Raw genomic sequence first — 15,813 nt, forward strand, 5'->3', positions numbered from 1 at the left:
GCCCGTGCGGTGTGATGTTGTTGGACTTCTGTGCGAACCACAGTTTGTCCATCACAAACACCATGTTCCAGCATAAGGATGTCCATAAGTGCACATGGCACCAGGACACCCTAGGCCGCAGGTCTATGATCGACTTTGTAGTCGTATCATCAGACCTGCGTCCGCATGTTTTGGACACACGGGTAAAGAGAGGGGCTGAGCTGTCAACTGATCACCACCTGGTGATGAGTTGGATTAGATGGCGGGGGAGGATGCCGGACAGACCCGGGAGACCCAAACGTGTAGTGAGGGTGTGCTTGGAACGTTTGGCAGAGTCTCCTGTTCGTCGAGTCTTCAGCTCTCACCTCCGGCAGAGCTTCTCCTGCATCCCGGGGGAGGACAAGGATATCGAGTCCGAATGGGCTCTATTCCGTGCCTCCATTGCTGAGGCAGCCGATCGGAGCTGCGGCTGCAAGGTGGTCAAGGCCAGTCGTGGCGGCAAGCCCCGAACCCAATGGTGGACACCAGAGGTCAGGGCTGCCGTCAAGCTGAAGAAGGAGTCCTATCGAGCATGGATGGCTTGTGGGACTCCTGAAGCAGCTGACGGGTACTGGCAGGCCAAGCGGCACGCGGCTTCGGCGGTGGTCGAGGCAAAAACTCGGGTGTGGGAGGAGTTCGGTGAGGCCATGGAACACGACTTTCGGTCGGCCTCGAAGAGGTTCTGGCAAACCGTCCGGCGCCTCAGAAAGGGGAAGCAGTGCCCGGTCCACACTGTTTACAGTGGGGACGGGAGCCTGCTGACCTCGACTGAGGATATAGTTGGGCGGTGGAAGGAATACTTTGAGGCCCTTCTCAATCCCACTGACATACCTTCCATAGAGGAAGCAGAGACTGAGGATACGAACGCGGACAGTTCCATCACCGTGGCTGAGGTATCTGGGGTAGTCAAAATGCTCCCCAGTGGCAAAGCTCCGGGGGTGGACGAGTTTCGCCCTGAATTCCTCAAGGCTCTGGATGTTGCAGGACTGTCTTGGCTGACACGTCTCTTCAACATTGCGTGGAAGTCGGGAACAGTACCTCTGGTTTGGCAGACTGGGGTGGTGGTCCCCGTTTTCAAGAAGGGTGACCGGAGGGTGTGTTCCAACTATAGGGGGATCACACTCCTCAGCCTCCTTGGGAAAGTCTATTCCAGGGTGCTGGAGAGAAGGGTACGACCGTTAATCAAACCTCGGCTACAGGAGGTGCAATGTGGTTTTCGTCCTGGTCGCAGAACACTGGACCAGCTCTACACCCTTGCAGGGGTCCTAGAGGGTACTTGGGAGGTTGCTCAACCTGCTTTGTGGACCTGGAAAAGGCATTCGACCGTGTCCCTCGCGGTGTCCAGTGGGGGGTGCTCCGGGAGTATGGGATTGGTGGCGCGATATTACGTGCCATTCAGTCCTTGTACAACCGGAGCAGGAGCCTGGTTCGCATTGCCAGTAGTAAGTCAAGCCTGTTTCTGGTGAACGTTGGCCTCCGCCAAGGCTGCCCTTTGTCACCGATTCTGTTCATAATTTTCATGGACAGAATTTCTAGGCGCAGCCAAGGTGTCGAGGGAGTCCAGTTCGGGGCACTAGGATCTCATCTCTGCTATTTGCAGACGATGTGGTCCTGATGGCCTCATCGGGCTGTGACCTGCAGCGTTTACTGGGACGGTTTGCATTTGAGTGTGAAGCTTCTGGGATGGGACTCAGCACCTCCAAATCCGAGGACATGGTTCTCAGTCGGAAAAGGGTGGATTGCTCCCTCCGGGTTGGAAATGAGGTCCTGCCCCAGGTGGAGGAGTTCAAGTATCTCGGGGTCTTGTTCACGAGTGAGGGAAGGTTGGAGCGTGAGGTCGATAGGCGGATCGGCGCAGCGTCTGCAGTAATGCGGTCGCTGTACCGGACCGTCGTGGTGAAGAGAGAGCTGAGCCGGAAGGCAAAGCTCTCAATTTACCGTTCGATCTATGTTCCCACCCTCACCTATGGTCATGAGCTTTGGGTCATGACCGAAAGAACGAGATCGCGGATACAAGCGTCTGAAATGAGTTTTCTTCGTAGGGTAGCGGGACTCACCCTAAGAGACAGGGTGAGGAGCTCGGTTATCCGGGAGGAGCTCAGAGTAGAGCCGGTGCTCCTTCACATCGAGAGGAGCCAGCTGAGGTGGCTCGGGCATCTAGTCCGGATGCCTCCCGGACGCCTTCCTGGTGAGGTGTTTCGGGCATGCCCAGCCGGGAAAAGGCCCCGGGGAAGACCTAGGACACGCTGGAGGGATTATGTTTCACAGCTGGCCTGGGAACGCCTTGGTGTCCTCCCGGTGGAGCTGGAGGAGGTGGTCGGGGACCGGGAAGTCTGGGCTTCCCTACTGAGACTGCTGCCCCCGCGACCCGGACCCGGATGAGCGGAGGAAAATGGAATGGAATGGAATGGAATATTATGACTTAATTCCCATAATATTGTAACTGTTGATGAGCTGAATGAGTTCTATGCCCGCTTTGACACCCAAACTCCTGATGAGCACAGAGGGTGGCTGGAGTTGGGGAGCACACAGGACTCACCTCTCATGGTGACATCAGCTGATGTGCGCAGGGTTCTGAACAAAACAAACCCACGAAAAGCAGCAGGCCCAGACAACATCTCAGGACGTGCACTTCGGGTTTGCTCATCAGAGCTAGCTGATGTGCTTGCTGACATATTTAACCTGTCGCTTGCACAAGCATCTGTACCGACCTGCTTTAAGTCCACCACCATAGTGCCCGTACCCAAGAAAAGCAACGTGACCTGCTTGAATGACTATCGCCCTATAGCACTCACTCCTATTGTTATGAAGTGCTTTGAAAGGATAGTCATGACCCACATCAAAAAGAGCATCCCGGCGGCAACTGTGGACCCTCTACAGTTTGCATATCGCCAGAACCGGTCCACTGATGATGCAGTCAACACTGCCATCCCCACAGCCCTTTCTCACCTACAGGGCCAGGACACATATGTCAGAATGCTCTTTATAGACTATAGCTCTGCTTTTAATACAGTCAGCCCCCACAAACTCACAAGTAAGCTCCTCACACTTGGCCTGTCACCCTCCCTCTGTAACTGGGTGTTTAACTTTCTAACAGGCAGGCCCCAGTCAGTCAGAGTCCACAATTGCACATCCAGCTCAAGAATTGTGAGCACTGGGACCCCACAGGGGTGTGTGCTGAGTCCACTCCTCTACACGCTCTTCACCTACGATTGCGTGGCTTCCCAGAACAACACCAGCATCATTAAATTTGCGGATGACACTACAGTCATCGGACTGATCACTGGTGGTGTTGAAACATCATACAGAAGAGAGGTGGCGGACCTCATAGCTTGGTGTCGTGATAACAATCTCCTTCTCAATACAGAGAAGACCAAAGAGATGATCATCGACCCAAGAACAAGGGAAAAGGAGCCGCATAGACCCCTGTTTATTGATGAGACTGAGGTGGAGAGGGTGAAAACCTTCAAGTTCCTTGGCACACACATCAGCGAGGACCTCACATGCTCTCACAACACCCAACAAATTATCAAGAAGTCCCAAAGGAGACTGTACTTCCTGAGGAGACTGAGAAAATTTGGCATGTCCACCACAATCCTGAGTTGCTTCTACAGATGCACAATCGAAAGTGTCCTTACCGCCTCCATCACTGTTTGGTACGGTAACTGTACAACACGTGATAGGAAGGCACTCCAGCGGGTGATCAAGATCTCACAGAACATTGTTGGGGCAGCCCTCCCCTCACTGCAAGACATTTATAAAACTAGAGTCCTACGCAGAACACACAACCTCATCAAGGACAGCACACATCCACAACACTCATTATTCACACTCCTACCGTCAGGCAGACGCTACAGGAGTTTGAAGTCCAGGACCACAAGGCTGGCAAACAGCTTTTACCCACAGGCCATCAGGCTTCTCAACAAAGCACTCACACACGCCGCACGCAACACACGCACACACTCATAGCACTTTATTTATTTATTTATTTATTTGTATTAATGTCTCTTCTGTTGTTGTTTCTTAATTTATTGGTCTTTATGTTTTTTTTTCTTATGTTCTTATTCTTTCTTGTGTTTTCTTTCTTTTCTTGGGAGAATGAACAGAATAAGATTTTCATTGCATAGTATAACTGCTGTTTTACCATGCACATGACAATAAAACTCTCGTGAATCTCTTTTTCCCCAACGTAATTTTCCAAAAATGACAATTTTACTTTTTGTTTGTTTCTCATATTATGACTTTTAAAAAAAAAACATCTTTTTTCTTTAATATTTCAACTCTATCCTACTACAATGACAAATTCTCCAAATATGTTAATTTTTTCTTAAAAAATCTTCAACAATTTTCTTCATACAGTAGCGTGTGAAAAGTGTTTCCCCCATCCTGATATCTTATTTTTTTTGCATGTTTGTCACACTTAAATGTTTCAGATCATCAAACTAATTTAAATATTAGTCAATGACAACACGACTGAACACAAAATGCAGTTTTTAAATGAAACTTTTTATTATTAAAGGGAGAAAAAAATCCAAATACATGGCCCTGTGTGAAAAAGTGCTTGCCCCCTCGTTAAAACATAACTTAACAGATTAACTGAGATCTATCAGTCTGGAAAAGGTTATAAAGCCATTTCTAAAACTTTGGGACTCCAGCGAACCACAGTAAGAGCCATTATCCACAAATGGCGAAAACACAGAACGGTGGTGAACCTTACCAGCAGTGGCCGGTCAACCAAAATGACCCTAAGAACGCAGCGACGACTCATCCAAGAGGTCACAAAAGACCCCACAACAACGTGCAAAGAATTGCAGGCCTCACTTGCCTCAGTTAAGGTCAGTGTTCATGACTCCACCCAAAAAAAAGACACTGGGCAAGAACAGCCTGCGTGGCAGAGTTCCAAGACCAAAACCACTGCTGAACAAAAAGAACATTAAGGCTCATCTCAACTTTGCCAGAAAACATCTTGATGATCCCCAAGACCTTTGGGAAAATGCTTTGTGGTCTGACGAGACAAAAGTCAAACTTTTTGGAAGGTGCGTGTCCAATTACATCTGTCGTAAAAGTAACGCAAATCAGAAAAAGAACATCATACCAACAGTAAAATATGGTGGTGGTAGTGTGATGGTCTGGGGCTGTTTTGCTGCTTCAGGACCTGCAAGACTTGCTGTGATAAACCAAACCATGAATTCTGCTGTCTACCAAAAAATCCTAAAAGAAGAATGTCCGGCCGTCTGTTGGTGACCTCAAGCTGAAACCAACTTGGGTTCTGCAGCGGGACAATGATCCAAAACACACCAGCAAGTCCACCTCTGAATGGCTCAAGAAAAACAAAATGAAGACTTTGGAGTGGCCTAGTCAAAGTCCTGACCTGAATCCTATTGAGATGCTGTGGCATGACCTTAAAAAGGCGCTTCATGCTGGAAAACCCTCCAATGTGGCTGAATGACAACAATTCTGCAAAGATGAGTGGGCCAAAATTCCTCCACAGCGCTGGAAGAGACTCATTGCAAGATATCACAAACGCTTGGTTGCAGTTGTTGGGTCACCCAACCAGTTATTCGGCTTATGGGGCAATCACTTTCTCACAGGGCCATGTAGGTTTGGATTTCTCCCTTAATAACAACATGTTTGATTTAAAAACTGCTTTTTGTATTCAGTTGTGTTGTCATTGACTAATATTTAAATTTGTTTGATGATCGGAAACATTCGTATTCTGAAGAGAAAGAAGTTGCAATTTTACGAGAATTACAGTATATATTACGTTGTAATATGAGGAAAAATAATGGCATTTTAGTAGCATAGAGTTGAAATATTCAAGAAAAAATGTTTAAAGTCATAGTATTATGAGAAAAAAAGTTTTTTTTTCTTGAAAATTCAGTTGGGGAAAATGTTGTAAAATTATGGGAATAAATTTTAAAATATTCCGAAAAAAAAATTTATGAAGATTATTTAAAATAGTTGTAAAATTTTTAAAAATCAACAACAAAAATGGAAAAAGAGTGAAGTTGATACTAATAACATACTTTTTCACCTATATGACAAAGCTGAAATGCATTTTGTTCTTGAAATATATATAACTTGTTAGCATATCTACGTGTGTTGCTTTACAAAATATCAAAAGTGGCAAAGTTGCATCCTTTCATTTTTCACTATGTGGCCCTCACTGGAAAAAAGTTTCAACCCCTTGATTTAGGGTATTGTCCTAGGAAAGCCAAAAGCTGACTTTTACTTTCTTAAATACGGATAATAATAATTGCGCGCCCAGTTTGTGTGGTAGAATTGTCAAATGTGAAGCAGTGTCTTAAAAAAAGAAGCACTCGTTGAGGGCAGCATCACGTCAGCAGTCAAAGTGCTCTTGAATATCGGAAAATTAGACATGAAAAGGTTGAAGGGTGACTCACATGTCTTTTGCTCTCGATGCACGCGGGCCTGCGGGCGCTGTACGAGTAGTAATTCAACGTGGCGTACTCCATCAGAGCAGCAAAGACAAACAGGAAGCAGACGGTGACAAAAAGGTCCATGGCGGTGACGTACGACACTCGGGGTAGGGACGTCCTCGCCACCGTGCTCAGGGTGGTCATGGTGAGCACCGTGGTTATACCTGAGGGACACACACACCCCCAAACACACACACACACACACACACACACACAATCATTTTCATAGCAAAAAAACCACACATTCAGCGCTCTTGTACAATTACAGCAAATAATACTCATCACATAATAATATATAAAATATTTACATATATTAAATATTATATAGAATAAATATATTATATATTATTTATATAATAAAAATAATATAATGAATAATTTTAAAAAACTAGTCAAGACAAACAAAACAATGAAGAAGTTTTTACTTTTTGGAAAATTTGTTTGAGGAAGAAGTAAAAAAGTCAAAATATGGGAATAAAGTCATAATTACGAGAAGAAAATTGACAAAAAGAAAGTTTAAATTGTTGGAAAATAAAAAAAAAAAACAGCAGAAATGACAAAAACAGCTGTCATTTTACAAGAATAAAGTCAAAAGATTAGGAGAAAAAAAGTTGGAAACAATTTTATAGAATAAATGTAATTTTATGAGGTAAAAAGAAAGAAAGAAGAGTGGAAATATTAAAGAATTTTTTTTTTTTAAGTAATGTTAAAAATCATATATGAAGGTCCTAAACAGGTTTTCTCAGCCTGATATGTCTTATTTTCCCTTATTATGTCTACTGTCTTGGGTAATACGAATGCAAAGGTGACTATGGGGTGTTATTTCATGTCTAGAGGGCTCTAATAATGTTAAAAAGCTTATTTAGAAGGTTGTTAACAAGTTTTCTATACTCCAACTACATAAATATTTAATTTATACTTAAAGAGTCCTACTTTGCAGAAATTCAAAAGGGATTACTGTACTTATATGTTATATTATACAGTATATATATTTGAATAACAAGAATAATTTCTTCGTGAATTTAAATTGTAGATGATGCAACTTTAAAAAAATAATTCACATATCAAAGAAAATAAAAAATAAAGAATAAAAATAAAAAGTTTATATGAACATAAAAAAAGACAAATGAGCAATTCTTTGTTAATTATTACCAACATCATTTTAGATTAAATGATCTTATTGGACTTAGAATGTGTTTTTGTAACTTTGGCATATATTGATCTAAACTGGATTGGTTTTAGCGTGTTTCATAAAGAAAAGTGCTCCCCTGCCCCTGCCACGAGTTTTTCCTGCATGCGGCTGGGGGAGGGGAGGAGGTTTGGACCCCCTTGGCTTGGAAAACTTGAATGCTTTTAGCGCGCAAAGCTGCCAGAATGAGAGTGATAACCCCCGGGTTGCCCGATGCTGACTCAGCACCCTGGTCTATACGGCCTTTGGGGCGACACCCTCCTTTACTGGCTTGGCTGCACTTCAACATCCGCAATAAAGACGCTAATGAACGACGTGCACGGGATCCAGGAGATTGAGAGCGGCGGCTTAACGACACTCGCTATTCGTTTTATCACCTCGCTCCCCTTTTTGTCACTAACGAACACGCCGTATGATAAGTGCGTGGAACGTTCAGGCGCCGCCGCTTCAGTGTCATGGGTGAGCGCCGCTGCGCTTCCATTAAGCTCCGAGACAATCACGGCGTTAGCCAAATTAGCGCCTCGGCCAAAACTCTCTGCGAAGACGGCTCGCTACTTTTGCTCGGGTCGCGTTCCAAAGAGGTGCAATTACTTCTTCTGCACAAAATGTGCCTTCTAAAAGTGTTAAATGACCACGCTTATTACAAACTTGCCATTAAAAGGCGCACAATTATGCCTGTACTTTTCAAAGTTCATGCTTTTATTGTGAAGGTGTCTTGCATGTTGTTTGACTTGTGCGTAATTATGGCGACAATTATTTCAAACATTTCCATGGCATTTCTAGAAGATCACTTCACTCACAGCGTCCAATCCGTATCCTCCTTGCTGCCACTAGGGGGCGCATTGGCATAGTGTGTGCAAAGATGAAAGTCGCACAAAAACACGTCCCAGTTGCTGCAGACCTCGTGAGACGCCTTGTGCTTGTTCTTTAGCTTTTTTGTGGCGCCACCACAGATGCGTGCCAGTGAAATGTGATGACGGCCATAGAACATCCCAGCCTCCATCCTTTACATGTATTCAATTAATTGCAGTCTCCCTTTCATCTTCCACCCCCATTCTTGCATTTCTTTTTTTCCCCCCATTTTCCAAATATTTTTCAGCTTCCATTTTAAAATAATCTTTGTCAATTTTCTTCTCTGAATATTATAACTTTATTCCCACAATATTATAACTTTTTACCCAAACTAATTTTCCAAATATGACAACTTTGTTTGTTTGTTTCTCGTAATATTACGATTAAAAAAAAATTCTCTTTAATATTTCACCCCCGTGTTACTAAAATGACATCATTTTTCCTCACAATATTACAAGTTTATTCTCATAAAATTGCATCTTTATTTCTTGTTACAATACAACTTTTTTCTCTTAATATTTTTATTTAATTCTCGCTACATAACTTTTTCCGCAACCTAAATTTCCAAAACTAAAAATTGTATTCATTGTTTTGTTTGTTTTTCATATTTTGATTTACAAAATAAATTATTCAATATTTCAACTTTATGCTACAAAATGACCTCATAATATATTTAACGTCATATTATGTTATTCTTGTAAAATTATGACTTTTTCTTGTTAGATGACAACTTTTTCATCTAGATATTTTGATTTTATTCTTGTAAAATTACTGCTAATTTTTCAACTTTTGCTGTTTTTTTTTGTTTTTTTTTAGTTTTCTTGTTACATTTTTAGAATGTGCCGCAGGCCAATAAAAAAACAAATGGCCCCCAGGCCGCACTTTGGACACCATTGCTTTTGGTTTTAGGTAAAGAAACGGCCCAGCTTTAAGTGGAAAATTTATGTTAACAGACAAAAATGAAAGGCGTTACCTTGACCCAAATGTTCCACAGGACTGCGCAATAACAAAGCGAGAGCGGACAAAAAAAAAAGAAGAAGACAAAAGCAGAAAGAAAAAGAGAAGAAGCAGATGGTGTGACTCAAGTTGAAAGCAAATGCAAGCCAGATAAAACGACGCAGAGATAGAAGTGGCGACAGAGCGTGACGAACAAATAGTCTGGGGCCACTCCACGGACCTAAAGCGGTTCTGGCAGGGGTGGCGTCCTTCTTGATCCAGAAGGAGACCCAGGAGAGGACCACGGTGAGGATGCAGGGGATGTACGTCTGGATGGTGAAGTAGCCCATACGCCGACTCAGGTCAAAGTACACCGTCATCACCACGTAGTCACCTGGAGAGGGCGCCAGGTAGACTTCAGTCTTGTATCAAACCTTCCTCATGGACACCGTACCGCCTCTGACCCGCTCCTGGCTAGATGAGCCCACCTTGTGGAGACACCTGACACTTTGTGAAAAAGCAGGCTTCGCTACACATCTTTAAATGCAACTCTGCCAACTATCTGTCAGTTAGTGACAGACACGGGCTGCAAGTTTGATCAGGTGTTCTTCAGCAAATACGCTAACCTAGCATGATGTTGCTGTTAGAATGTGAGTATTGTTATCTCTCTGGCTCACATACCGTAGCTGTGCTAGATAGTGATGGGCGATACCACTGCCCCATCCGATACGGAGTAAAATTCAGGCTGGTATCAGCGATATCGATCCGATACTCAAGTTCACCTCGTGTCTGGTAAATTTGAAAAAGTCGTGTAATTCATATAATAGCATAAAGAATACAAGACATTGAATAAATGTCTTAATTTAATAATTGTTCATTCAAATAATGAATTTATTAATGAATTTAAGCCATTTATTTATTTTAAACCCTGAAGTATATTGAGGTAGCGGGGGTGATTCACAATGTAGCCCAGCTAATATAAAACAACAGAAAAAAACAGAGGACAAAAATCATACAAAATATGCAAAAATGTTATTTTAAACAATTAAAACAAAAAATAAATTAAACAATAAAACCATTAAAATAAATGATTATTTATTAATAACTACCATAAGAATGGAAACTTTATTCACCATTCACACATGACTCCATTTACGATTGGCCATGTTTCAACAGACAAACGTTTCAGACAAACATTAACTGAAATGACTGAAGCATCAAAAGTAGCGATATTTTGATTTGAGTATCGAGAGCTTTGTAACTTGAAGAGATGGTATCAGAAATATCGATATTTCACTATCGCTCCACACATTGTCACTAATGCAACCGAGAAAAGAGCCGCTCAAACACTCACTTTTTAAGCTACGGGTTTCCCTAAGATTGTGAACCTAAAACAGGCTTCGCTACATGTCTTAAAATAACGATCATCTGTCAACTAAGAGCGTTGGAGCTATATGTTTCATTATCTAGTTTTTCTTCAGCAAATAGGCTAACCTGGCATGATGTTGCTGTTAAAAGGTGAGTGATGTGGATCAAGTTTGTCTCTTCAGAGACAAACATAGCTCATTAGCATTAAAGCTACACACACAAGACAGCGCATTCCAAGTGGGGTTTACTAGAAGCACTTTTAAACTGTCTCAATTCCAGTAACAAGGCTGACACACTTCCAGGTGTGTTATTTATTGAGCATTCATTTAAATAAGGTTCTGAACAAATCACACTGATGTCAATTACCAGTTACCTCCAGACAGAATATCATTGAGCTTTTCAACGGTTTTGAATGCCCTTCTATGTAGTTTTGTGACACTGACGTTCAATACTTGGGTCAGTCAACCATGTAATCCCTCTCTTTCAGGGGTCCCTTAACCCCCAAAATAAGCAACAATATCCCTTATACACTGCTCAAAAAATTAAAGGAACACTTTGAAAACACATCAGATCTAAACTGGGGGAAAAATGATCTGGAATATCTTTCCTGATAATAAGTGGGTGATGTAATGATCACCCTATAGAGGGGGGAAATCAAAGACACCCCAAAAATGAAAGTGAAAAAATGACGCAGCACACTGGTCCATTTTGCTAAAATGTCATTGTAGCAACTCAAAATGATTCTCAATAGTTTGTGTGGCCCCCACGTGCTTGTACGCATGCCTGACAACGTCGGGGCATGCTCCTAATGAGACTACGGATGGTGTCCTGGGGGATCTCCTCCCAGATCTGGACCAGGGCATCAATGAGCATTTTTTTTAGGAGTATATATCCCTGTAGTCTGCAGAGTTCACACTTGATTGATGGCATAGGTAGAGGACAGCTTTCTTGAATTGAGTTGTGATCATCACGATACGATTATGCGTGTCGGGAGTCGTACCTGCCGTGGTGGTTACGATGTCAGAGGTGTTTCTGAGGCCCATGAAGTCAAACTGGTAGAGTCGCCAGGACTTTTGGTCGGCCGCCTCCACAGAGTTCCTCCTCCACTTGTACACCATCTCGTCTCTCGGGTAGCCGTCTGCAATGACACGCATCAAGTGAGTCCCGGTGATGGATCAGCGTCCCACCTGGAGAAACATTCGTCTTGCGCTGAAGAAGGTGGGCTAATGAAACGACTCAGAGGGCGAGTGACAGCCCGAGGAAGAAAGGAAGATTAAACAAACGCTCGAGTCCAATAAGGCGGCATATTCGTCCATGTTGCCACTGCCAACCTTCACGTTGTCTGCTTTTACGATCCATCACGCCAGGCTAATGACGTGCTAATGGTTCCATTTCTGCTTTTGTTTCGCCATCTTCCCTTCCTTCCCGTGGATGCATAATCGCTTTAAGTTGTAAGGATAACAAAATTAGCACTCTGCCCGATAGCAATTTATCCTAAGAGGCTTTCCATTAGCAAAATAATGAACTGTGAGGGACGACATGGGCCAAACGACTAATTGTTTTCAAACACGCTTGATGAATGACTGCCATTAACACTCGACACCATGCTCCTGTCACATTATTAAGCACATCCTTCAGATAATAAAACATTTTATTTGGGAAAATGGCCTTTTCTTCATAATTGAACACGAATGCAACACATAACGTTTGGCACAAACTGCGGTAATAGCTTGAAGACGATTGAAAACATTAGCCTGACAGAAAGACACTCAGTTTTTCTCTCTGCGGGCAAATTTCACGTTTGAATAACTTCCTATAAACCACAGCTTCTCAAGTAGTAGTGGGGCGGGCCCCCATGGGGGGAGCGGGCGTGGACCAGACTCAACATTTCTTCAAGGTTGGCGGGTCTGTTGCTTTTGCCAGCAACGCATAAAGTGCTTTGTATAGATAAATACTTGGGCTGTCAAATGATTAAAACGTTTAATCAGATTAATCACTGTTTTCTAATTAATCATGATTAATCACCAGTTGCAAATATGACTGAAATATGCCCATTTCTACAGTAATACATTATTTTGCGGTATTTTGGTCATTTTAAGCATTAGCGAAACCTCCTTCCCGGGCGCATTGATTTTGCATAGCAACATAGAAAGGAACGCTACACCTAGCGCTCACGTGGCCAAACTCAGAAAGAAAAACACAGTAGCAATGGCTGCAGCTTCACTATTTAGCGTTACCTTTCGGTCGTGGCCTGAGGCTAGGGCTCTATGAAATCTGTTTTATTTTTTCCCCAAATTCCGCTTCTTTCCTAAATTGATTTTTCCATTTTATTTTTTCTTAAATTAAGTTTTTTTCTTTTTCCACCTATTATCACCATAGATTGTGTGCTTACCTGTGTCAGTGAATACAATGACTGTTAAATAAATGCAAAAAATCCTTACATTTATTGACGTAATACATCATTGGACAATTTTGCCTGGTATTTTTCTCACTTTTCATTGCTACAGAATCCTCAACAAACAATCATATCCGTGCTCGTGGTTAAAGAAGATGTAGTTGCAGATGCAATTGCAATTAATAAAAACAAATAATTGAGAACCGCTGCTATACTGTTATTCCTCGCCACTTCGCGCTTCAAATTTTGCAGCTCACTTGATCACGGTTTTTCAAAAATATATGAATAAATAAATCATGCTGTTTCGTGGTTGAATATGGCCTAATATTAGTCAAAACCTATGCATATTGAGGCAAATCTTACATATGTTTGGCCTAAATGAAGTATTTTCAAGCATAAAAATGTCTAATACGAATATAAGGCATTCAGAAGACGCATTCAAAGATTGTGATTGTGATGATATGTAGCATTCTACACTGGCCACTAGGTGTCAGTAATGTTGGGTGAGACAAGCACCAGGCTTGATCACCTGGAGTTTACCCTGTGCATATTAATGGAGTATTTTATTCAAAGAAACTTACTAAAGTGCCCAATTGCAATCCAAAAGCATTTTAAAGGCCCCTGAACTGAGCAGGATAGCACCCCTTTAAACATCCATTCAAATCAGGGGTGTCCTAAGTTCGGCCCGGGAGCCATTTGCGACCCAAGACTGTTTTTTATTTTCATTTTATTTATTTTCTTTCTTTTTTTTTTTAAAGATCAAAAATGGAAAAATCAGCAGTAATTTAGAAGAATAAAGTCAAAATATTGAGAGAAAAAATTTTTAACTAACGAGAAAAAGTCTTAATTTTGCAGGAATAACATCGTAATATGAGAAAAAAAAATGTTATTTTAGCAGCATAAAGTTGAAATAATAAGGAAAGACATTTTAAAGTTGTAATATTATGAGAAATAAACAAAACAAGGAATAAAGTTGTAATTTTTGGAAAATTAGGTTGAGGAAAAAGTTATATTGTTATGACAATAAAGTCGTAATAGTCGCAATAAAATATTATGGGAATGAAGTCAGTCAGAAGAAAATTTGCAATTTGACATTTATATTTATATACAGTAATATATAATAAAAGAAATATAATTGAACAAGACAACTAAAAAAAAAAAAAAAAAAAAAGAGTATAAATGAAAAGAACAGTTGTAATTTTATAAGAATAAAGTCAAAATGTTTAGAGAAAAATTCATATCCTAACAAGAAAAAAAGCAATTGCAATTTTACGAGAACAAACTCGTAATATTATGAGAAAATAATAAGAAATAATAATAATAATAATAAAAAGAAGAAGAAGAAGAAACAATAATGTAATTTTAGTAGCATTGAGTTGAAATATTACAGAAAAAATACATCATTTTTTAAAAGCGGTAATATTATGACAGAAACTAAACCAAAAAAGTGTCATTTCTGGAAAATTAAGCAACAAAGTTATAATTATATGAGAATAAAGTCATAATATTATGAAGAGACAATTTACGAAGATTATTTAAGAAGAAAGTTTAAATATTTGGAAAATTCAAACATTTTAAAAAGGCAAAGAGTAAAGTTAATATTACTAATATGCTTTTTACCTATATGACAAAGCTGAGAAGTATTTTTATCTTGAAAAATATATAACTTGTTAGCATATCAAGATGTGTTGCTTTACAAAATGTCAAAGTGGCAAAGTCGCATCCTTTCATTTTCACTATGTGGCCCTCACTGGAAAAACCTTCGGGCACCCCTGCTTTAAATCCATCATCGTGTTCTGGTTCCATTACTTCTGTGGATGAATATGTGTGTGATGTTGGGTTTTGTTCAAACGTTGCCATGGCGACTCACAAACTAGCCTCCATGTAAGCACGTCAGGCCGCTTCTAAATGCACGGCGAGCATTTCCATGGCGACGGCTGATTAACCAAAAGTGCTAGTAAAGTGAAGAGACCAAATGACATGCTTTTCATTTATAACCCGCCTCAAGTACTCGTGTGACTTGCGCACAAAGTCGCCGTGTTGCGTACTCACAGCTGGAGAAGATGAGTGGACACGAGTGCTCGTCCATGGGAAAGTTGTGCAGTTGCAACTGGCACTCTGCGTTGATGGTTAGTCTGCAAAAAAGGAAATAAATCAATGTGCCCTGTTTACAACACTATTTGCATACCCCCAAAAGTCAGTACAGCCCTCACATTTCGGCCTGCATTTTTATTCGACCTTGTCAGAGCACAATACTACAGAGTAGTCAGTGTACAGCTTGTGTAGTAGTGTAGATTTACTATGCACTGAAAATGAGTTAACACACAGCCATGTTTGCTGAAATACGTATCTGGCAACACAAGCCAATAGCAAGATAATGGCATCTATTCTACAGTCAAGCAAGGTGCACGAGTGCTGTCAGCACGAAGGAGCTGCGGTTCGCTGAGGGAAAGATGAATTCCAACATGTACAGTTTCCCAAGGGAGGGGATAATGCTCTGCTTCACAATGTCACAACCACAAAATAGCATATATTTTTTGAAAAACCATGATAGGGGGAAGCCGCAAAATTCGAAGCACGACGTGGTGACGGAGTACTCTATTGAATTCAGGGGT

General features: G+C 41.5%; 1 protein-coding gene across 3 annotated transcripts in view; it reads right to left on the reverse strand.

Annotated features, from left to right (window-relative positions):
• The window catches only part of LOC129188667 (gamma-aminobutyric acid receptor subunit gamma-3), an 89,760-nt gene that overhangs the window by 30,756 nt on the left and 43,191 nt on the right, over positions 1 to 15,813 (reverse strand). For 2 of the 3 annotated variants that reach the window (XM_054789526.1, XM_054789525.1), the window contains exons 5-8: positions 15,251 to 15,333; positions 11,804 to 11,941; positions 9,677 to 9,829; positions 6,423 to 6,622 (exon numbers count right to left, since the gene is read on the reverse strand). In XM_054789526.1, the coding sequence (XP_054645501.1) occupies positions 6,423 to 6,622; positions 9,677 to 9,829; positions 11,804 to 11,941; positions 15,251 to 15,333 (574 nt within the window). Of the gene's footprint in view, positions 1 to 6,422; positions 6,623 to 9,472; positions 9,496 to 9,676; positions 9,830 to 11,803; positions 11,942 to 15,250; positions 15,334 to 15,813 lie in introns of those variants that run through there. The other variant, XM_054789527.1, reaches the window with a different exon arrangement.

Source organism: Dunckerocampus dactyliophorus, chromosome 10 (genome assembly GCF_027744805.1).
Source record: "Dunckerocampus dactyliophorus isolate RoL2022-P2 chromosome 10, RoL_Ddac_1.1, whole genome shotgun sequence".
In the NCBI taxonomy this organism is placed as follows: domain Eukaryota; kingdom Metazoa; phylum Chordata; class Actinopteri; order Syngnathiformes; family Syngnathidae; genus Dunckerocampus; species Dunckerocampus dactyliophorus.